At 40.6% G+C, this 24,940-nt stretch overlaps 2 protein-coding genes across 2 annotated transcripts in view; one reads left to right on the plus strand and one right to left on the minus strand.

The window, feature by feature from the left end:
• The window catches only part of LOC146002488 (brachyurin-like), a 156,740-nt gene that overhangs the window by 77,911 nt on the left and 53,889 nt on the right, over positions 1–24,940 (minus strand). The window lies entirely within an intron of this gene.
• LOC146001930 (fatty acid synthase-like) overlaps positions 1–24,940 on the plus strand; it is an 82,112-nt gene that overhangs the window by 39,307 nt on the left and 17,865 nt on the right. The window contains exons 17-25 of the mRNA XM_083139650.1: positions 3,464–3,763; positions 7,124–7,320; positions 9,541–9,771; positions 11,622–11,742; positions 13,403–13,579; positions 13,933–14,112; positions 18,861–19,059; positions 19,587–19,776; positions 24,194–24,339. Of these exons, the coding sequence (XP_082995776.1) occupies positions 3,464–3,763; positions 7,124–7,320; positions 9,541–9,771; positions 11,622–11,742; positions 13,403–13,579; positions 13,933–14,112; positions 18,861–19,059; positions 19,587–19,776; positions 24,194–24,339 (1,741 nt within the window). The remainder of the gene's footprint in view (positions 1–3,463; positions 3,764–7,123; positions 7,321–9,540; positions 9,772–11,621; positions 11,743–13,402; positions 13,580–13,932; positions 14,113–18,860; positions 19,060–19,586; positions 19,777–24,193; positions 24,340–24,940) is intronic.

The following is a 24,940-nucleotide window of genomic DNA, read 5'->3' on the forward strand; positions in this document are numbered from 1 at the left end:
ATTTCAGAGTTATTATTTTCTTGCATTGTTGTTTTACTTTTATTATGCGTATTGATGTAGATTTGTTAATGATCTCTTGAGAGAGAGAGAAAGCATTCAACACTCACAACCACACTAATTTGTGTGTGTTTTCGATATTATTATTAGTAAAGTATATTTTAAATTAAAAGTAATTGCTTTTCTTTTGTTTGTTATAACAGAAACTCTGATGGTGCCTTAAGTTTATTAGCAAGCGTTTGCTGCTAATTATGTGAACAGCAGATCTAGGCAACACGATAACCGCATGGGATTGAGATGCTGTTTTAAGTCCACTTTATGCACAGTAAGGCTAATTGGGACTGGACCTACAGTTTAAAGTGGGATCCGAACCACTATGTGCCTCAACCGGGTATCGAACCCGGGATCCCTTGATTACAAGGCGACGACGCTACCACTGCGCCATCGGGGAGGCCCTACGATAAACCGCATGTTACAACAACAGATCTAGGCGACTCGATAAGCCACACGTGTCGCTCATACTGGACCATTTTCACCAATAGCTTGTGTGGTTTGTTGTTTACCCATGCGCGATGCAATGGGTGTCTTGCTTTGGGGAGATTGAGCACCAAAGCGACAAGCGGCACGCGACACTTATCGTTTGAGGATTTCACCAAGAGAACGCTAGCCTGTGCTGTCCGTCATGCCGCTACGATGTGAAATGTTTCTCTTGATTGGCTCAGTTCCAAGTGACATGTGTCGCTTCGGTATGAAATTTGCCTTGGAGAGAAGGACCCGTGCCGCTTTGGTGTGAAATCCCCGTATCGTTTGTCGCCTGTCGCTTTGATCTAAAATGTCCTTAAGGAAACGGTGGAGTCAGAGCTTGTGTCCATGCGGTTCGAAAGGCTGCATTGATTTCCGACTGCTCGCTTTCAAGCGACACTTGTGGTTTGTCGCCTCGGTATGAAATATCTCTCAGGATACTATTTATATTCTAATAACATAGAAAAATAAACTCTAATACACAGTCCAAGACCTAACGTCCGGAATCACATTGCGATGTTTCTTCTTGTGTTACGCATGCTATTTATTTATTAATTTTATTTTACTTTTCTTTCCAAATTAATACCATTTCCTGACTGCAAATCACTCCACAAATATAACTGTTTCCATAAATTCACTTACCGCCTTTCAAGACAAACAAATCTACACAATATATTCCAAAGAATAACAAAGCCGCATTACTTTCATAAGAAAATTAGCAGCTGTGCCATCTATGTAGTCATCGTCTCGGGAACCAGTTTCTTGGGTCGTTTTCCACACTACGTTATTCAAGGCGCTGTAGTTATTAGTGCTACCAGCTCTTCATGCAACCATATATCAATTCTTGACTGATTGCAAGTTAGGTGCTTAGAAAATGATTCACACGGAGATTTCGGTCGTTACTTTGCCCACAGTTTGACCCAAAAAAGAAATACAACGGGCATAGGGCGCTTCTATATAACTAAATGATAGTTGGGGTAGTAAGCATGGGCAGGTTTTGGGGGTAACTTTTGTTTTGCAGCTAAAACATCAGGGCATGCAACCGTGCAAGAATCAAAACGCCAAAGCCAATAAGAGAGATTGGGTGGGCCACGGCCCCCAACTTTCAATGAAAAAATCATAAAAATGGGGAGTTTGTCCCTCTTTCTCCGCTATTTTGGGAATACCATATTGCGTGTATCCTTCGTCCATCAAGAAATTGGATTGCTTCGTGCACTGAAGCCTTGTTTAAATGCCCTTTAGAATCCAATTTTCCTAACGAATCAGGGATGTATGCCTCTTTGCTACAATATTCCCTGCAATTGTGAATGTCGCAAAAACTGTCATTCAAAAGCTGCATTGACCTCACGATCAATTTAATCACCGTTGTATGTTCGAGAAAAAATGTTGACTGATATGGCTTTCGGTCTAACCCTTTGTTAATATATATGTAGTATGAAAGGCAAGGCTCTTGGACTCGAAGAAATGAAGTAGACAACAGTTACAATAAGACAGTTATTTGTGATTACACTTAAGTGGTCCAAATTTACGTATATTATTTGCGGACATCTTCAAATTGTATTTTTATAAGGAAGAGATCCCTAAGAGAATTTGTTTTGAACACGGCTATAAAAAATGGAAGTCTTCGATGCGTAGTGCTACCGGGAAAGGTTGAAGGTCATATGAACAGACAGGATAACAAACAACGATGTTTTGAGCAGTACATACAGCAAGAGAAGACTTTGGCAGAAATGCGGCATGGCAGGCCATTTACTGAGAGATGACGGAATAAGGAGAACTATAGTTGAAGGAAGACTAGAAGAAAAACTATTGGTTTCCCCAGGATGGGGTACGTAGCTGAAACTGTTCCATAAGTGAAGGTTTCAACGATAGATCTTCACTCACCCCGCATGTGAACAAGAAACCTTTCCCAAAAGGAGTAAATTCAGGTTCTGTGTCATACAAAGCCTGGGGAAGGAGAAACTCATTCGAGAACATATAACAAGGAGATCGCTGAAGATGTGAATTGCGAAAGCTAATGGAAATGACAACATATTAAGGGCAAGACGGAAACAAATAGAGAAATGCAAAAGCAACATAATAAGCAATATCCACAGCCTGTTCTGTAAATACGAAGGTAAGGGAAAATGGAATAAAGCGGAAAGAAGTGAACAAGGAAATATGAAGTGGCTAGGAAATAAAAGGAAAGAAACATTTTTCGAATGGGAAAACAAGGGCTCGCACATTGCTGTGTGGCTTTTACGCACGCAGCTGATAAAAGGATATATTTATGTAAAAGTGTATTTCTTTGTAAATGCTCTGGCCTAGGTTGCTTTTTGCTCGGTTGTCCGGGAAGCCAACGGTTGAGTTTTCTCAACGGCTTCCCCGTTTTGAAAGGCAACGATAGGACCTTGCCCCGGCGGTTGGAGGGCGGGTCGTTTGTCGGAGGTATAAATACGGGTTCCAACTTGTTACGCTCTCTCATATCTCAGAATCCCAGGCTCGCAGAGACTTCGATACAAGGCTCGATGGAGTGAGGCCGTTTTTATGGATGTATAGAAATACACACAGAGTGAGCGCCGTAGTGTAGGGAGCTCTGAGTGATAAACTGCGGGGGCGGGTTAGCGCTATGGTAAATCGTGCGCTCGTAAAGTAAAGTCTTGATAAGTGCAATTCTCTGTGTTATGGGGCAAAAGGCAACCTGGAGCAGTTGATAATGGATTTGTTATGGAACGATGTATATACGGCGAAGGGTAGAAGTGTAAATAAATGTTTTAAATAAACAGACAAATACGTGAGATGTCATTTCTTTACAGCAACATCAAACTCAAAATGTGAACATTTAAGGAAGAACTGGGGAATTTTTGTTAACATGATAATTCTTACATAGAGTTAGAAATTGTTTTATCGTTATTATTAAGCAGGTAATGATTTCAGAATTTAAAATACTATTAATTCTTTCCAGCCTGACGTGACAGTGAACACTCCGTCGGTGTCGTCGCTGCCCAGAGAAGAGCTGGAGGCTTTGAACATCAAACTGGAAGAGAAGCGACTGATCCAGGAGCCCATCTATGACCTGGTCATCGGTTCCAATCTCCTGAAGAGGTCCCACGTGCTCAACGAAGCCAAGTTGTCCCTGAAGGCCGACGGCTTCCTCCTGCTGAGGGAGGCCCACGGGGCGGACTTAGGGGCGCTTCTGGAAGAAGGGTTCGAGGTCGTGCTGAGGCAGACAAACCCAACTGAAGATATGTTTTTGCTTAGAAAGGTAAAACTTTTGATTAAAAAAAATATCTCAATTCTAAGGTGTGTAAATTTGAATATTTTCTTAAATAATTACAGGAAGATTTAACAGTTTCTGATCTCAGGTCCTTGAAAAAATTAAATTCTCTCACTTAGTTTTTTTGCTTGATTTTCTGCCCATTTTGAGATGGATAGCGAAGCTGACAAATGAAAAAAAATCGATGCCTTCTGAGAGATTCTAATTTGACCTTCTGGCTTCGCTAGCCTAGCATTTCCATTGCACCCAGAGACAAAGCATTTTACTCTTCCATAGTAAGTTTTTCAAAAATGAAACTGAAAAAATATTTGCCTCTCTCCATGCATAAGTGTTGCAAAACAAAAGGTCGCAGGTTCGTACCCTGGATGTATTATTGTGCTTGTCCCATCACACATTTCATCCTGATCGTCACGATAAACCAAAGAAGTAGAAAAGCGACGTAAAATAGCCAGTAGAAAAATTATAAAATAAAACTTTATAGACTCATACATTCCCTCAAGGGTTTCCTTATAAGCAAAAGTTCTCTTGAAATGAAGTTCTTTAAAATAGTTTTAATGAATTGTTTAAAAAATGCCGTTCCCACCCATATGGTATATCACGCGGGAGATTCTGGTTAGCTTTCATAGGTGGTATTTTTTTTTCATATATCGGCTCTGAGATTCACTCAGCCTCTAATAAATGGGTATCTGGGAACAACCCTAGAGTGTAGGTGGCCAGAGCGTGATGCTGACCACAAACCTCCGCAAACGACGGAGACTGTGAATGTGTAGGGTTCTACCTCCACATCCTCTCCATATGCCTTCATAGCAAGTTGCTTGATGTAAGACAATTGTTAGAAACCTTGAAGAGTTCTGTAAATATTTTGAGATTTTTCGGTTGTCAGATGGTATTATGCGAGACGATTCACAAAATACAATTTGATTATTGTCATTTAGCGTCTCTTTACTGCCAATTTTGTCTAATCGTAACGATGAGGATGAGTGATGTGATGTGGGAATGATTTCCGCAAAAGAAAATTAGATAAGCAAATGATAAAACATATACTGTTAGGGGAAATTTACACCGAAGAGACACGCGACACGTGACATGCGACACGTGTCGCTTGGAACCCAACACACACAAGGGAGGTTATCTAAGTGTCCCCCTCCGATTTCCATGAAACGTGGGAGGTGTATAGAGGAGCCCAAAGGAAAAAAAATACGTGTTTTTGTGTTTCAGCAACCCCCCTCCCTCAAATGTCAAGATGAGGACAAATTGAAGTTGGGATCTGACCCCGAAAAGACGTAAATATGGCATAGGAAGAACACACACATATAGGTGTAATTGGAACACACACAACACAGAACTGCAGGATTGTCGGTACCAAACGCAGGTGCTATCGTGAAGGACGATGGCGGTTGAAGTTCTGTGCTAATAGTACTGGCAGATAAACAAGTGGGACGCTTGAGATATGAATTGTATATCACTGGCAAACACAGTTCTGTGCTGTGTGTGTTTCAATTATATGTGCGGTGTTCTTCCTATGTCATATTTACGTGGTTTCGGGGTCAGATCCACACTTCAATTTGTCCTCATCTTGACATTTGAGGGGGGTTTGCTGAAACACAAAAACACGTATTTTTTCCTTTGGGCCCCTCTATACACCTGCCAAGTTTCATGGAAATCGGAGGGGGTACAGGGGTCAGATCCCCACTTAAATTTGTCCTCATACAGACATTTGAGGGAGGGTTTTGCCCCCTAAAACAGTTTTTTAGCTGATACAAAAAACACGTATTTCTTCCTTTGGGCCCCTCTATACACCTGCCAAGTTTCATGGAAATCGGAGGGGGACACAAGGGTCAGATCCCCACTTCAATTTGTCCTTATCTTGATATGAGGGGGTTTTGCCCTCTAAAACCGTTTCTTAGCCGAAACTAAGAACCACGTATTTCTTCCTCTGGGCCTCTCTATACACTGCCACGTTTCATGGAAATCGGAGGGGGACACTTAGATAAACTCCCTTGTCAGTAATCAATGCAACCTTTCGAACCAGAGAGACACAGCAAGAAGCACGTGTCGCGTGTCGCTTACGTCTCTCTTGGACTCTGCTGTTCTATCAATACCGTGCAGCGTGTCGCTTCAGTTTGTTCGCGTATGCGCAGTGAATGCTTCATTGCAACGAGCTATATTTAGACTCTGGAAGATAGCCTAGTCGGGATCATATTTCAACCTCTAATTTGCTGATATAATAAAGTATCGATATGCACAATGTTTTAAGATTTAAACACAACGTTCTTTTCGCTTTATCAAGTTTTTGATGCAGTTATGTATCGGCTGTAATTTGTCTTCAACATCGTGTAAAGAGGCCGTGTTTTGACCAGTTACCTGACTACTTTTATTTGAAAAAGCCAGCGTATGGAGGCACTTTAGTCCAAAATATATTAGTCAATATGGTAAAGTACTCTACTCTAATGCATTGTTTCTCAAACGCCGGGCCGCGACCCGATACCGTGCCCTCGTATCAACTATGTATACTGAGCAGCGAAAGGTTCTGCTGAAAGTGGTTGACAACTATCAAAATCCCAATATCATATTTCTCTTGTGAGTTTTCGTTTTTTAAGTCCATTTTATGCACAAATAGACTAATCAGAACTGGATCTGCGCGGTGCCTCCACCGGTTATCGAACCCGGGATCACTTAATTACATATTTTTATATTTGTCAACAATCCTACACGTAATCAAACTATTATTGCTCTTATGATTATGCTAGAATGAATTTATCAATATTTAATTTCATGGGTAAATGTTCATTCATGTATAAAATCTTCAATACTGTAAAAATTTACGAGAAAAATTCTTCGGCTGTGGGGATTGACTTTAAAAAAATACCGTGACATGGTTTCACGAAGGCTCATAACCATTTCTCTAGTGTTTAGGTATTCGCTTTATTCAGGCTGAAAAGTCTAGCGTATACAGTTTGAGGTCAGTGCATATTATTTCTCAGTTTTCTCGTGCACAACATGCCTCTCCCAAGTCTCAATAACTTGCACAAATTTTACAACGCAATTTACTTGTAACAATGTCTCTTGTTACTTTTTTGTTCGGGTGAATAATAAACTGATTAATGCAATTATATCGATACCATCATGCAAACTGAGCAAAGAAACCAGTGTCGCTTGCCACGTGTCGCGTGCATCTTGTCTCTTCTGTGTGAATTCTCCCTTATTCTTCTAACCAGCATATATTTGTGTTTTCCTTATAATTTCTATATGTTAGAAAATTTTAGTACTTTATATCTAAGAAATGAGTGTTCAATCAGCACTGAAGTATTATAGACCTGTACCTAATGCTAGATTCGTCTCACACAGGGATGTGAACTGGAAGATGCTGTCGCCGTAAGAATAACCCAGAAGAACTTGGATTGGATAGAGACTCTGAAGACGGAAATCCAGAAGGACATTCTCGACGGGAAGAAGATAGTCTTGTTCGCTGAAGGAGAACCGTTCAGCGGAATTGTAGGGCTTACAACCTGCCTCACCGCCGAGTACCCACGTGGTCACCTGAGGTGAGTTTGAACGTGGTAGAGATTGGTTCTATCCTTACCGTTGGTTGCTTTCGACGTAAATTCATGTTTCAAGAACAATGTATTAGGAAACATCAAAATACTAAGACATTTATACAGCTCGTCAGATACGATGGCCTATGCCAGTAAAGAGTCACGTGATTGCGACAGCCAATCAGCGTTCCTTGATATCACAGAATCTAGAAAAGAGACGACCAGGAAAATGTTGTCGAAGAGTTCTCATTGGCACTAATTCTGCATGACTAGTGGCAAAATCTTGCTGTACTCACATTTGTGTAAGACCGAGCCGCCTAGTTCAGGGAACGAAAAACTTGATTAACATGTTGTAGCGGTCAGCAGTGACTGTTAGGGTTGGTATATTGCTCGACTGTATTCGCCCGCACACAGGATTACATTCTGGGATGGTGCTTCACACATCTTAAAATATTTTCTGAACCGCCTTCGTGATGTAATGATGAATCTTCCACTAGTGAGGAGTCCACAGCACCATAATTCATTAGAACAGTACAATGAAAATTGAATTAATATAAACTCCCATGCTCGCACATCCAAATACAATGAATTTGAAAAATGTTACAATATTCCTACTGTCTGAAAATACAAAATAAAATGTGTCCCATCAATATGGACCACCCTGTATTATTGATACTTGATAAGAAATCGCGTTCGACTACTGGTCAGGTCATGGGTATAAATTTCATCGATCATCATTTCATTCTTAGCACCAGAATGAGGCACATTCGGAGAAAAAGCGACGCGAAATATGACAGATATGTTTATCACATGCCCTAAAATGTTCAGTAACATATAGACACACTTGGTGCATAGTAATCCTAACTCTTAATGAAAAAATAAATATGCTGACCAAGGCAGTAATTTATTTTACTAAAAACATAAACTAAACGTAACGTTTCAACCTTCTAGCAAAGTCTTCTTCAGACTCTGTATCAAATACAAAAGTAACAAGATACAAAAACAGGGCATTATATATACACAAAACATTACTCCCTCCAGACTATTAGAAAGTTGTTTTGGAACTTTCTAGCAGGTGGCTTTCACTTGTCAACTGTACTTTCACCTAAAAGGCTAAATATATTTTCTTCCATATAGAATGTGGTTGGGTTTTATCTCTTCCTTCTCCTCTCCTCTTTCTCTCTTGTCCTTTCCACTCTTTCTAACACCTTCTTCCATTCTTTGTTTAACTTCAGTCCCCCATTCCAGTTCATTGTGTCTTCTTCACCTTTCTTCTCTATTTCCTTGGCTTCCTTCCATTTTCTCACTAGCATTCTCTTCTCCCTTCCTATCTGCTTAGCCTCATCCCACTCTGTGATGTCCTATCAGATAGGAAGGGAGAAGAGAATGCTAGTGAGAAAATGGAAGGAAGCCAAGGAAACAGAGAAGAAAGGTGAAGAAGACACAATGAACTGGAATGGGGTACTGAAGTTAAACAAAGAATGAAAGAAGGTGTTAGAAAGAGTGGGAAGGACAAGAGAGAAAGAGAGAGAAGAATGAAGGAAAAAGAGCGTGAGATAAAAAGTCCAACCACATTCTATATGGAAGTAATTATGTTTAGCCTTTTAGGTGAAAGTACAGTTGACAAGTGAAAGCCATCTGCTAGAAAGTTCCATAACAACTTTATAATAGTCTGGAGGGAGTAATGTTTTGTGTATACATAATGCCCTGTTTTCGTATCTTGTTACTTTTGTACTTCATACAGAGTCTGAAGAAGACCTTGCTAGAAGGTTGAAACGTTACGTTTAGTTTATGTTTTTAATAAAATAAATTACTGCCTTGGTCAGCATATTTATTTTTTCATAATAATGGAAACAAGGCTTAATGGTGTTACTAACTCTTAAAAATCTTATATTAATCATAACCGGTGGCAGAACAGCAGCCTATGAGGGCCACGGCGTCATTCTCACCTGCCGAGGTGGGAGATCATACAACCAGTTACGGGGTGACGTGTGGTCAACACAACGAACCCCCAATCGTAGTTGTAGGTTTCCATGACCGGGCTATGCTATTCATTCGTAGCTCCCCAATGTCCTCACGATGTGTATGGGTGGCCACCGGTCCCATACACAGGTCGAAATCTCAGGAGAAAAGTTGTAACGTTTCCTCCAGGAGACTGGAACCCGCGCGGTACGGAACTGATTATTCTATACTTTAAATAATAGGAAAATAACTTTCTTAATTTTCCAGGATGGTTTTCTTGCGCGACAACAAGGCACCGAAATTCGTGATCGGGGATCGATTCTTCGCCGATCAGCTGAGGAAGAACGTGGTGATGAACGTCTACCAGGACGGTAAGTGGGGCAGCTTCCGTCACCTTCCTCTGGAGAACCTCCAGAAGATTCCAGTGAAGCACGCCTTCGTCAATAACCTTGTGAGAGGAGATTTGTCCAGCCTCGACTTCGTGGAGAAACTGGTCAGGTGAGTGAATTCGTGGTGCACTGTGATCTATGTCTTTCTTTTGTAGACAGTGAGACTCATTTGTCGTTCTTCTCCCTATGATGCTCATTCTCTGTCTCCCTTTTTCTCATTTTTTCTCTCTGTGCCCACCCAGACTACTGATCGCTCTGTTATTGTTAGTCCTTCTGTCACTTTATCTGTATATACTTACTTACTTATCCGGCACTACAGTTCTGGATGAACCTTGGCCTCCCCAATTACAGCTATCCATTCATATCCATTCTCCAATTTCTAACTCCTAGGGTTTTCAGATCATCCTCCACTTCATCTACCCAGCGGTTTCGTGGTCTATTTTTTCTTCTGCCTTCCATCTTGGCACGGTGTATAACTCTTGGCATCCTTCCTTCCTGCATCCTCTCAACATGTCCAATCCACCTTAAGAGATTGGATTTTACAAATCTCACAATATCTTCCTTTTCTAATATATTGTCTATTTCTATGTTATTACGTATTCTCTAGGTATTTCCGTCTTTGACAGGTCCATACATTCTTCGAACTATATTCCTTTCGAATACACCTAGTTGTTGGCATTTTCGTATTAATATTCCAACTTTCCGAGTCATATACTACCACTGGTCTTATTAGTGTTTTATATATTTTCATTTTATTTGATCTTGATATTTCATCTATCTTTTTTGTCACTATTTCCCGGGGTGATCTTCGCTGAAGATACTCAATTATACCTCTTTTCCACGTGGCACACCTTGGGCTGCATTGTTCCAGGCAAAGAGCTTCTAGTGCCTAGGCTCACAGCCAGGATAGTCCTTTGTGTGGCCTTTGACATGTCGTCCACATATGTTTGTGAGTCATTTCATCCTCATCGTTCCCATTCTTTTTGTATCTCTCTATCTATCTTCTGCATTTTCCTTTCTCTCTGTTTTTCTATAACATCTATCTCTTTATTGTTTTCTCTGCCTGTCTCTCTTCCTTTCACTTTTCTCTCCTTCGATGTTAGTCTCCCTCATCTCTTTTCTCTTATTCATCTTCTTCTCCCCTCTTCTGCTTCTCTCTTTTACTCTTTCTTTGTCCCTCGATTACTCTTCGTCACTCTTTGTCACATTTTCTCAGTGTTAATCGCCTTTCTCTTACGCTCACTGTTAATCTTTCACCATCTCTATCCCACCTTATTCTATCTTTCGATTATTCCATTATCTCCCTCGTCGTCACTCCTCCTTTCTGTCTCTGATACTCTTAGCATTGTTTATCTCTCTATACTATATCTCTTTCTGTCTTACACCATATCTTTATACCGGGTGTTTCATACATAATTGAGAGGTTATAAAAGTTTTATGCAAGTAAACTATTGAACTTACGTTAATGAAACCAGTCCAGAACCATAGAGGAACGCAAACAGTTTGTGTGTGAGTTCACATCCCTGTCGCTAGGCGACACTCAAATCAGCCACATCACTCACAGTGTTTTGTGCAACGTTTTGGTCCACAAGATCACTGGACCTCATACCGTGTGGTTTCATCAAAGACAGGGTATTCGTCCCACCGATGGAACGTGGTATCGCAGCCCTAAGGGAGCGTATCATCGCAGCGATAGACACTATCGACAGGCCCATGTTCATGCGAGTATGGCAAGAAGAAGATAATCATGTCGATGTGTACCGTGGTGCACACATTGAACATTTGTAGGTGTACAAAAAAACAGAGTTACTCGCTCGTTCTGGACTGGTTTCATTAACGTAAGTTCAATACTTGCAATCAATTTTCGTAACCTCTCAATTATTTATGAAACACCCATGTGTCTCTAGTATTCCTATCACAAAATTTCACAATTAAAGTTTCGTCTGTTAATTATTGCAGGCCACCAACAAGCATAGAAACCCACATAGAGATATACTACGCTGGTGTCAACTTCCGTGACGTCATGGTGGCTTCCGGTAGACTGACGCCGGAAGTGATGGCCAAGTCTCCGCTGCAGCAGGTAATGATTTGCAATGGGGCTGGTCAGGCAAAGCTAATTGTAGGTGGCAGCACGATAGTTGTGACCTTGCGCTTTAGACAGATAACTGTTCTTCCATTTAAATACGGAAGTCGATGCTGGGTGTGCAGTTATTATTTTAAATTGCAAGTTTAAATTTATTTGAAACTGAAAAGTTATGTCGGAACACGACAGATGAAAAATTAGGGCTGTAAACAGGATTTTAAAAAGATGGCCGTCTAAGTCAACTGAACTAATTAGAAAAGATAATATTTACGTTGTATTTTTTTGCTGTCACTTACAATTTTCACAATTTAGTTGTTGTTAATAACTAAACTTTTTACACGATATCACATTTTTTGATATTGTTTGTAACAAATATATTCTGTTTTATATACGTATAATTTAAACCAAGAAGAAGACTTTATCATCTGTTTCACGTCTCACAAACCTAAGAGCTTTCTCATTTCTAGGAATTATAATTTTGGAAATTGGGAGGATGTCCGTTTAAAACAAAGAAAGCATACGTTAACATTAAATTATCAGATGGTATAGTGTATAATAGCAAATGTCAAATTCATACAAACATAATGAACATGACCTCCCTTCCCCAAAGTCTCTCCTCCATGTTTGAATCATCAAAGAGTATTGATGATGATGATGATATACTCATAATTGGCATAAAAGACGTATGTTACAATAGAGGAGGTATTTTTAAAGTTAAAAAATGCTTCAATAGAATTTATAGGCTCCAGAACAGAATGTTAATGTATTTTATGTTCTTCTTAATATTGTTTTTGTGAATTGCCAGCTTATGTGCTGTTAAGAACTTTAATAACACTCCCAATTACACTAAAAATCCAAAACTTGCAAAACCTTTTGTAAGAAAAACGAAAAAATGAACAGAAAAAAGAACAATTCTCTTTTTTTATCTCTCTGATGTAAACAAACCGTAATAAGCTCATTAATTGTCAAATTTCATAAATAAATAGAGGGTGATTCTTATAGAACAGGCCTGATGAATTTGCTAATAATGCTGCAGGTGATGCATATAACAGCTCACAATTACGACATAATAATCCGTGGGCTGTGCTGAGTAGAATGGTGTGCAGCTGATCTCACAGGTGGCAGCACTTATGCTGGAAGGTTAAAGGGCACACAGTGTAGCACGTACTACGAACGTGTTTGCAGTGTCCAGGCGTCAGGCACCCAATATCTTCCCATCCCGATTTTTTCTTATGGGGTTTACAGAAGTGCAGGGTGTATGCAAACAAACTGCGTACGTTACAACATTTCGGCTGAAGTCAGGAACTTTGCCGAAGAAACACTGCGGCGAATATGCAAACGTGGGTGGAGGCGTGTCTTCTTGAAAACAACGGGCATTTTCAACACATGCTCTGATCACAATCAACGGCACAGTATCCAAGGTACGTCATGTATAAATTACGTTAATATCTGTATGGTATATTTCATATTACAGCTCATTTTGTCGGGCGGTTCTATAAGAATCACACTATATAAACGAAGATGGTAGGCCATAAGCATTGCAGGACAAGGTATCCGCTCATGAGTAAGGTTGACCAGAGGGTGTACGGCGTATATCAGCCCTGAATCCACAGTATCTCTTTTGTTTACAATACGCTGATGATACTCGCTTTCCCAGGACTGCGTTCTGGGGCTGGAGTTCGCCGGCAGAGACGCCACCGGGCGACGGGTGATGGGTGCCGTGCAGGCAGAGGCTCTGGCGACCAGCATAGTGGCGTACTCTGACCTTCTCATAGAGATCCCGGACAGCTGGACTTTCGAGGCCGCCGCCACCATACCCATCGTCTACTACACAGTAAGTGCATTTTATCCAAGATAATTTACTTTCTATTTTTTTTATTTAACGTCCATTCTCTGCTACTCTAAGCCAGATGAGGAGGAATTGAAAGACATGTTTAGGGTGAGTGAAATTATTAAATATCATTTTCTTCAGTAATTTATAATTATCTAAATTTGATAATTTGCTGACGTATCACTGAAGATTTTGTATCGATTCACATTGCGATTACAAATTTGAAAACGGATAGGGCCTCACACTCTAATCTCACCCAGGGCCTCGCAATATGTTGCTACGCCACTGCTTATCAGTAGGGGCTATCTCTCCTAAGAATCGCCACTGTAAACCTTGTATGTTTCTCTGAATTGCAGGTGTACTATGCCCTGGTGGTGAAAGGCCAGATGAAGACTGGAGAGTCCATCTTGATCCACTCTGGAAGCGGAGGCGTTGGGCAAGCAGCCATCAATGTTGCTCTCCATAAGGGTTGCACCGTCTACACCACATGCGGAACACCCGAAAAGAGGGAGTTCTTGAAGAAACGTTATCCTCAGGTAAGCGATAAGCTCTATCACGAACACCTGCTACTGATTCACTATATGTGACTCTAAAAGAGGTTTCATTGGCTCACGCTATGTGGATGATAGGGAATGACCTTATTTCAGAAATTCGTTTCAGCTGACTCATATGTGCACTACTCACCGTACAATATAATGTCGGCGAGGGAGTGGAAAATACGACTACCCTCCAAATTATTACCGCTCACCTGCTTCCCCACTTATTTCTCTCTGCCGGCATCACAACGCTAAATCAACTGCCCACATAAACAGCGCGATAAGAACACAAAAAGAGGTTCGTGCAGCACCTCTTCCCGCGACGCCATAACTCTCCGCGCCACCGCTGTTGTCTGGTTGGAAAACCTTACTAAATGTGTTGGAATTTTCTTGCCTACTCTACGGGAGATAAGAGAAAGATTCATGGATGCCTGCCAAGGGAAATGGGACGTTGCCCGAAATGGAAGAAGGACGTTCGGCTTCGTCTCAAACCTACGTCAAAACAAACTGGTAACTGCTCATGCCACAAAGGGCTTAATGCACTTCCTGACAGGCCATGGCCCTTACGGAGAGCATCTACACCGGATAGGCAGCAGAACTTCTACAAAATGCATCGCCTGCGAAGCTCCGGAAGACACCCCAGAGCACAAGGTCTTCTGCCTAGGATCAGGTGAGAACATCAAAAACATGAGGAGGGAACTTCCAACATATGATATAACAATCCTGCTCTCTAAGCAACAGATAGGAAGATTCAAGGCACTCGCAGACGCCGTGTCTTTGGAAGAGTTGGGAAGATTCGAGCAACAGCAACGTCGCCCACCCCAGCCAATATACATACCACAGACGCAATCTGCCATGGAAACCAGGAGAAGAACTGCTGGAAGGCAGTTCATTTATATTTCAAATATTTTTTTACCTTTTGTATTGTACTACCTCTATTTTATCAATCAATAATTCATATCTACTATGCTGCTTTCTGCTGAAGTGTATTCATTTCAGCAAACAGATATACAAGGCAGCAGGTAACTTTCTTCCACACACACAATACTACACACATTTTACAATTCCAAATGGGAACTGACTGCGCATAATCACATCAAACTATCTTCAAAATATGGGAGCTGGAGATCGACAGCGGAACACCTAGCCTCTGAGGTGAAGCATACCCATCCAACTGAATTAATATAATTCAAATCAATGGTCTTAAACCACATGCTGATCTACTGTCGCTCTCTGGCTCCCTACGCACTGTTTCTAACAAGAAAAAATGTAACATGCAGGGCAGGTGAGCTCTCAAAACTATAGATTTCGGATCCCGAAATCAGGTAAATGTTAAACAATACATACATACACACAATACTTATATCGTATTCTAAACATATTCCAGCGAAGGTTCATGTAAAAATGAAAGGTATAGATGTATTAACATTGTACTGTACTGATACCAATGTAATTATACAAAATCATATTTATGTTATATATTATGTTATTAAATATTATTGAAATTTTCAAATTTTTATTTCCAGATTTTTGTAAAATGGAAATTTCAAATAAAGCAATGGAGCGTAACAATAACTGGGGAACCGTAAAACGAGCAACTGCCGTCCCAGTTTTTCACAGAGGCACTGGGACATGCGCATACCCTCGAATGTATGCGGGTGGAGGTTAGGATACATTCGGGGGTTCCCCCCTTATTGTCTGGTTGGTCTCCCCAATACCCTTTCCAGCACGTAGGTTGCCCGCCATAAGAATAGACAAGAGCTATAGTGATAAATAATTTGATTTGGTTCATTGTGCTTTTTACATTGGAATTGCAAGGGTGTCTCATAAGTAATAGCTCAAACTGACACAGGTGAAAGTACACGATAATAGAAGCAAAAAAGTCTCAGTAAACATGGGTCTGCAAACGAGCTGTTTTCGATATAATCGCGAATATGTGATTACAAGCCGCCAGTGACTTCATTGTTTGTAAACGTTGTCCTAGTTGGCAAAATGCTAATAATGTGTGCGAATGTGTGGTTATATGCCGTCACTGATTGCATTTTGTAAACACCGAGTGCTTTCCTTCTTGCGCGGTGCGAGGTTTGCTCTTTGTTTACAAAACAGAACATTTCCGAGAGGTGACGTTGTAATCAAACAGGATGGATACAATCAGTACAGATAATTATACATGCTTGTGACCAATTCTTACTGTATTATTAGTAATTTACCAACTAGGACGACGTTTACAAACAATGAAGTCAGTGGCGGCGGCTTGTAACCACACATTCGCAATTATCTCGAAAACGGCTCATTTGCGGACCCATGTTTACTGAGACCTTTTTGCTTCTATTATCGTGTACTTTCACCTGTGTCAGTTTGCGCTATTACTTTTGAGACATCCTGTATATAGCCGATATATACAGGGTGTCATTTTAATGGCGCCCACGGACCACGGAAACGTATAGAGGACATCAGAAAAAACAACTTTTCTCAGTAATATTTTTCTCGTTGGTGCAACATTTTAGCGTTACAGTCGTTAAAGAAAAACGTTTTGCTGCCTGAATGCTGACAACTAAACACAACATTTGATTGCATTTGTGACGTCATATCCCGTCGTGAAGCTATGCGTTACAGGGTTTGCCAGGAACACACATATTCTATTAAAATGATATAGCTACAATCAACCACATGATGTACCGTAAAAAAACGAGAAAACACGTTATTTAACCTAACAGGAAGTAAACAAACGATACGAAAAATGTTAGAAAGAAAATAGAATTCAAGTGGAAGTGGTCATATCGAATTTTGTCTAAGCTTACATATTAAATATTTGCAAATCTAGTTACCAAGTTGGCATCTAGAATTTAGTCTATCTACTTCGTCCTTCTGATACTAGTTGTCTGTGACACACTGAACAGATGACAAAATAGAATTGAAAGAACTCAAAATTCCAAAGGTAAGCAACACATAATACAGGTATAATGTGATATTCAGGGCATTATGAGGTAAGTGACAAAAATGGTTGAAAAAACAGGGATATAAGTACTAGTAGTAATACAAGCTCTCCGACGACCGTGTTTATCTACGCACCGGATACACATGTAATAGTTTGCAACTGTGAACACGGCAGTATATTCCTTACTCATTCATCATTACATTGTTACTGTGGTTGTACGTGATTTAGCCGTAATGTAACAACGTGAACCTCGGATACTTCCGTTATCAGCACAAACCTGTAGATATCAACCTTGCAACGAGATTTGCAAATATTTGACATATAGCTGGGCGTAAACAGCCACGTGTAAGTTGTAAGTCCAATAAAATGTATTGTTGTTGATATTTGACATGTAGGCTGAGACAAAATCCAATATTGACACTTCATTTTGAATACATTTTTAACATTTCTCATATCGTTGGTTCACTTCCCCCTTCCCCTGAGATGACTGCTGATCTTCTGGCTGGTAGGCTATGATGTTCGGTCTACTGGACGCGTTTCTCGCTTCGTTTTACACCTAATCATGTGGTTGGTGGTTTGTCAATTTTCAAAAATTGTGTGTGTTCCTTGCAACCCTGCCGAGTGCTGTTTCGCCGCAGAAAATGATGTCACGGATACGATAAAATGTTGTGTTGGGTTGCCAGCATCCAGGCAGCAAAACGGTCTTTTTTGAACGTCTGTAGCGTCGAATCGACGCACCAACGAGAAAAATGTTACTGAGAAGAGTTGTTTGTCTTGATGTCCTCTATACGAATCTGTGGTCCATGGACGACATTAAAATGACAGCACACACACACACACACACACATATATATATACGTGTGTGTGTGTATATATATATATACAGGGTGAGTCACCTAAAATTACCACCAGAAATATTTCGTGAACAACAATAAATATTGAAAAACTGCTTTCGCAGAGATATAGGTATGAGAGGAGCTGATGAAATTAGTAGACACAATACGTTCAACTACGTAAGGAAGTACGATTTTAAACACGAACTTAGTTTTTTTAATGGAAACCCCATTTCATTTTCAGCTCAGTTGAAAGTACAATTTTAGGTTACTCACCCGGTATATATATATATATATATATATATATATATATATATATATATGTGTGTGTATATAACACTAAACAATGGATATCGTCCAATAAACATTGCATGCTTATGTATTCTCTGCCCTCCCTGCCTGGGAATCCGGAAAAAAAGTTTTGTTGTACCTAACCCCCCCCCCCTTTGCTGGGAAAAAGTCTGGGTAAACCTATGAAGCAGGTAGTACTTTACACGGAAGCATTTCATGTAACATTTCGGTAAGCTTTTGCGATTACAATGCATAATACATACAGCACGAAAGACACGTCGAGTTACAAAATCCATGGTGAGTTCACGGTGTTTACAATTGAAACAACTAAAATATTCTTCCATACGTGTACTTTATACGTTATCAAGTATGTATGTAAGCAGCGCCATTGATTTGTACCTAATAAAGTTTTATTGGAAACGTTACTCCTCTCGGTTGAATAGTTATCGGCTTTTAAAAATGAGAAGTGATGCATTGTTAACATTTTACTCGGCCGCCATTATATCTGCACTCGTGACCCAGAGGGCGCTTCTGATTGGTTATGCTACGAAAAATGCTACGGAAATAGAGATGGCATGGCATCTGAAATGCCATACGATTTTTCACTTTACAAGGTAGCATTTTGGGTATGGCTTAATTGTTAATATACTCGTATCTATAAAACTGTTTATGCTTTGTCATTTCAGCTGACTGACGACCACATCTTCAACTCGAGAGACACGTCCTTCGAGCAGAAGATCATGAAGGCCACCAGAAACAAAGGAGTGGACCTCGTTCTCAACTCGCTGGCTGAGGAGAAGCTCCTGGCGTCCACCAGATGTCTCGCTATCCGTGGAAGATTCCTGGAGATCGGGAAGTTCGACTTAGTCAACAACAATCCAATAGGTGAGCAATTCTGTGTACTATAACACTACTTCTAAAACCACCACAAAATGTACCTTAAATTTAGAAGTATAATGGTTAGATTTTACTGTTTTCACTAGAAATGTTAATAAAATAACAAAGTAATTGTAAATTTGTCTCCTCATTATTCTATATAACATGTAGTCAATATTTGAAGCTTCTTCGTGAAGGGCAACGTTTCTTCGAACTTTTTAAAAATTTCTCTGAACAAGCTATTGTAAATTCATCTTATTGTAACAAAATTACTAATGCGAAGGTAAACTTGCCCGTGCACGGCATTTTAAAGGTGATGTGATCAACACAACGCTCCGGCCGCTTCACCCCGCAGGTAAATTCCGACCTTAAATCACCAACCCGATAATCGAACCCGGGTCTCCTCCGTGGCAGTCAGACGCGATACCGCGGCTCCAAAGCAAATATAAAGTTGTTATAGAAATAATTCTATTAAACAATTTTCAAATTTCAGTATTTTGTCAAATGTTAAAAAAATTATGTATTTTTCTCAACAGGCATGGAACTTTTCCTGAGAAACTGCAGTTTCCATGGCATTTTGCTGGATGACCTGATCGAGAACAAGCCAGAGGTTCATGAGGATAGGTTGAGGCTAAAACATCTTCTGCAAGAGGGAATAAAAACTGGAGCTGTCCAGCCACTGACGCGGACTGTGTTTGAAGAGAATGAGATTGAATCTGCTTTTAGGTACTTCCGTTTACAGTATTCTTTTCTGTATATTGCAGTAATGAAGGTCCATTGGAAAAGTGAAGGAGTGCCAGGCGCGGCTCGTGCATTATTTACCCGGGGGTTCACTGAAGTCATGCGACACATATTCAGTTTCCGCAAATAGTCTTCCTTCGCCTAACAAAAGGATGGGTGAGGGCTTAAAAGATTTGTCCAGATTTTTTTCAACTGGGAGTATAAGGTATCATAGTAGGGGTGTGTGAATAAATATAGGGCTGAAACTACAATAAATTGTGCCTTTATGAAAAAAGTGATGTTTTGTTTGAAAATCATGGACGTCCTCAAGTAGGGGCAAGGAAGATATTTTTTCCCAGGACGGGCAAAAAACACTCCTTCAGACTGAAGTTACTGCAACGCTTTTATAATAATTATCATAAATTACTGTGACTAAATTATATGCGTGTAAGATATAATTTTTGGTTGACATTCAATTTCCATGGAGGGCGGTCCCCTTTTCCCCTTCCGGACGTCCATGCCGACTAATCAGAACTGGCCCTACACGTATTAAAGGGAAATGGCAACTAATAACATGTGCATACTAGAAATCGAACCTGGGCGACCGCTTTGTTCAAATTTGGGGCTGGTCGACCAGCACACGTTTTTTTTTCAGTGGACAAGGAAGTTTATTTACGTTAATTATGTGCATTTCTATAGGTCAGCCACAGGCTGAACTTCGCCCATGAATAAAGAAATTCTAAATTCTAAAATCTGCGCGGACAGCAACGCCTACACTGAATCAAATGATATAACCTAGGTAAAGTCCATCCCTCGCTTCACTCGCAGCATCATTTAATACTTTCGGACAAGGATCCAAGCACTTCAAAAACTAACAAACTTGAGACATTGACATCGAGCGACAGCGAGTCACGTCTTCGCGCCATTCTTTCTCTTTCTCGAACCCGAAGTGTTTCCACCTTTAAGGAAAAACCTCTGAATGCATGCACGAGCTATTTTGGTAATGTATCTTCTATATTTTAATTCATCGCATCTAATTCCAGCTTTTATTTTTTTCCACTCATCCATCTCTGGCACAATCTTGCATTTATTCCAAGAAGTTCGATGCAAAAATGATACAAAGAGAAGATTGAATATGTAATGTGTGCGCTTCAAACTTGAACCTCACACACCAACACTGGAAGGGAGGAAGCAGCGAAAACGGAGCCTTGTCCCTCGGCTTCTGCGAGAGAACGAACTGCGCATGACCGTTGGGTGGAGATGTAGGTTCGCTAGTATCCTGTTCCATGCATTTTGCCCTATTCCCTCCTCGAGCTTCTGCTCCCGCACGAAGCTTTCACAATGGCACAAGCTGTCCTGTGGGGGTTCAACTGAGGGTCTGTATCAGGGCGGCCGATTCGCGGTTTCTCCTTCTCAGCAAAAGAGTTCGCCGTATTACGGACACACATACATGACTTATGGTGTAGAAATTTTAGCGAAATAATGTAAAAATAAAAAGACATTGTTCATTGTCGAGGTGATTATCGTATATTACTGGGGGTTCACTGATCCTGTGTGCTATAGGGCCAACCGCGCCTGAGGGGTGCTTAACTGAATACGCCACATCCACCTTTAAGTTCGAGAGGAAGTTACTAGCGACGCCAAACGGATGGTTTGAACAAGCCGCGAAGTCATGGAACAATGATGCCCAACAACTCTGAAATCTAAACGCACGGCCATGAAACGAGGCAGCTGGTCAGAATTGCGCTGGTGCCACATATGGGAACAGCAAAGCGAGAGTGGGACAAAAGTCGCTGGTTCCCGCGCACTGTGTGGCAACGTCAACCGGGCTGCGTTGCCTAGTTCGAGCGTCAGACCGACCTCTCTCCGGGGCACTTTTATGACATCCCTGACCTTTAGAGCAAATACTGTCAGTTTGTATCTCATGGATTACAAAGACCAACACTATAACGAGATCTTATCCTCTTAAACCTCCGAGCACACGGGTTGTGCTGCAATGTGGTAACAGCGCGAACATCTGCCACCCGCCTAATTTCATGGTCGTTTGTTTAGTGAACAATTTCCATTAAAATATGCTCTAAAGCTGTTTGGATCTATTGCAGCACTAGTGCTGAGTTGGTGAAGAATTGTATTCCTGTTTGTTATATTTTCCCCACTCACCAGCAAAGTGAGGTCATCTTGTTAACCAATGATCGTTCACTTCATTTAACTGATTCGTCTGAATACACCTGTCTTGCACCTGTGAGTTCAGTACCCAGGCATTCTCTAATATATACTAATGTCCAAAATTAAAGCAACAAACGGAAATTATTTCCCGTGTGTCCATTTGACCACAAAATACGATCAGGTGATAGTAATATTTATGATGTCATAGACAACTGATTTAAGATAGAAAATAAACTAACCTTAATGTGCCAGGATTCAGAGGTGTCCATCCCCCCAAGGCCAATGGCGCTTCCCCCCCCAAATCATGTCATGCGTTTCCCCCAAATCATATCATTCGCGCCCTTATACCATATCGTAATCCATACAAAATATTTAATTACGATAGCGTGTCTACCGAAAGTAACTTTTTCTTAGCTTTACTGAACATTATAATTGATCTGGCCCTCCTCCTTAAACAGGGGTGCCATCACTCAAGACCACCCTAAAATCATTCATCATAATCGAGAATATCGAGTGGATCCCACTTTAAAATGTAGGTTGAGTACCGATTAGCCTTAGAGTGCATAAGGTGGACTTAAAAAAACCAAATCGATCAATCGAGAATATCGTTTGTCTTGTAATGCAGCTTTAGTATAAAAACTTCATCTCATTAAAGCACCAAGCACACATTGTAGTACCAACAAATTATTGCAAGCGAAGCGAGCAAGACAATTTTTACATTCATTTCTTTGCAGGCTTTGAAGAATATAAATTTAATGGGCTGTCAATACTTTCTTAAGATCCCCAGATATTTAGTCTTTTCCTTTTCCAGCTTTTCCTTTGGCACATTGGGGGTCGAAAACATGTGGATGCCTTATCGCTAAATACAGTCTCCAGAATGTAATGTTCGAACTCTCTCTCAACTACAGATATCCCTTGACAATCTAAGATTTAACACTTTATCAAGAGTTATCTCCACTTTCAAATTTCATACTGAATCCTACCACCAACATTTCCATGACAATTTTAGGCTTACTGTTAATATTGAAGAGTAGATATTGCCTTCTCCAAAAAAAAAATAATTCTCAGTCTCTACTCCAGAATTTCCGCAACAGTCTAAGACAATAGTAATACACAAGAATTGGATACCCCCTTCAATTTAATGTTCAATTCCCCTCTAACTAAAGCACTCACCATAATCTAAGACCTAGAGTTGGATACTGTCCCCCCACCCCAAAGTTTAATTCAGAATCCCCCTCATAGGGCCTCCCCGATGGTCCAGTGGTAGCGTCGTTGCCTTGTAATCAAGGGGTCCCGGGTTCGATACCCGGTGGAGGCACATAGTTGTTCGGATCCCACATTAAACAGTAGGTCCAGTCCCGATTAGCCTTACTGTGCATAAAGTGGACTTAAAATACCAAATCAATCCAATCCAAGAATCCCCCTCAGAACCCACGTGTAAATTAAGGCCTAATATATAGGAGTTCGATACCCCCCCCCCCTTTCAGTAATGCCCTAAACACTTTAATTTCTTCATCTAATGGATTAAATATGGTGCATTTAAGGTGTAAAATTTTTACATATATATTTTGGAAAAGATATGAATGTTGAATTTTATATTATTTGAAGGGGGAAAATTCTCGATGGCGCAACCTGCGCCATAAAACCCTCCTGTGGGCACCCCTACCAGGATGTATCAACAAAAAAAATCACGATAGCAACAGGTTAAACTTGGCAAATTTATCAACAAAAAAAATGACACGAGGAAAGGATTTCTGTTTGTTGCTTTAATTTTGGACACTAGTGTAGTTATTGCATATTCTATTAACGTTACTTACGTCAATATTAGGCTTAAGAATTAAAGGGTTAGCTGGAAGAAAAGCATCACTCAGGAAAAATAGTTTAAAGGTAATCAACGAAAATTATATGGTATAGTCGGTAGGGCGTCTGACTGCCACGCGGGAGACCCGGGTTCGATTCCCCAAGTGGGTGTTCTTAGGTCGGAATTTTTCTGGCCTTGTCTCCGCATAAAGTAGCTCTTGGGCTCAACCAGCCTCAAATCAATAGGTATCTGGAGACAAACCTGGGGGAGTAAATGCGACCGGAACGTGGTTCTGATGGCACCTCCAAATGGCAGAGATCGAGAATATGTGGCGCCTCGTATATTACCTTCAAACTATGGAAGTACCCGTCTTCCAGCTAACCATTCAATCAAGGAATTTCGAATTTTTCTATAACATTTCTTTGCATACCTTTGATCAGCTTGATTCTTTGCTAGGTACATGGCCACAGGAAAGCATATTGGGAAAGTGGTGATCAAAGTCAGGGATGAGGAAACTGATAAGAATGCTCTTCCGGTGCAAAGACTCATAAATGCAGTTCCGAGGTTCACGTGTAACAGGGAGATGTCCTACGTCATCATTGGTAAGTACTTATATTTCTACTGTCGTTATTTAACATAATTGTTCCGCCTCTATTTACCATAACAATCAATGCTGAGCTGAAGTGACCAATACTGGCCAGGCGCATTGCGCTAACCACTTCGCTACAGAGGCAGCGTGTTACATGGACTTTTCCACGGTTCGACTAGGACTGAACCGATATCGATGAATCGGAAAGTATCGGTCGGAAATTCATCTACCGATACCAGCCGATAGTAGGAATGGAACCATTTGAGCCCAATTAAGACCTATTGTATTCTTCTAGAATTCAAATAACACCTGTTGATTTCCCTCCCCCTAGTGTTGTAAAGAAGTGCACCTGTGTGAACACGTGTTCACAAAAGTTGCAAACAAGTTTGACAAGTAGTGAATAAATTATGTTCTTTTGATTTACTTTCAACCTTTCTTCTTATTGTTAATAACAAAAGAACATAATTTATTCACTCTCCACTTCTATTCACTACACGTCAAACTTCTCTACAACTTTTGTGAACACGTGTGCACACAGGTGCACTTCTGTAAAACACTAGGGGGAGCGAAAAACAACAGGTGTTAACTGAATTCTAGAAAAACAATAGGTGCTA

The sequence above is a fragment of the Lepisma saccharinum genome, chromosome 18 (assembly GCF_977018435.1).
Source record: "Lepisma saccharinum chromosome 18, izLepSacc3.1, whole genome shotgun sequence".
In the NCBI taxonomy this organism is placed as follows: Eukaryota; Metazoa; Arthropoda; class Insecta; order Zygentoma; family Lepismatidae; genus Lepisma; species Lepisma saccharinum.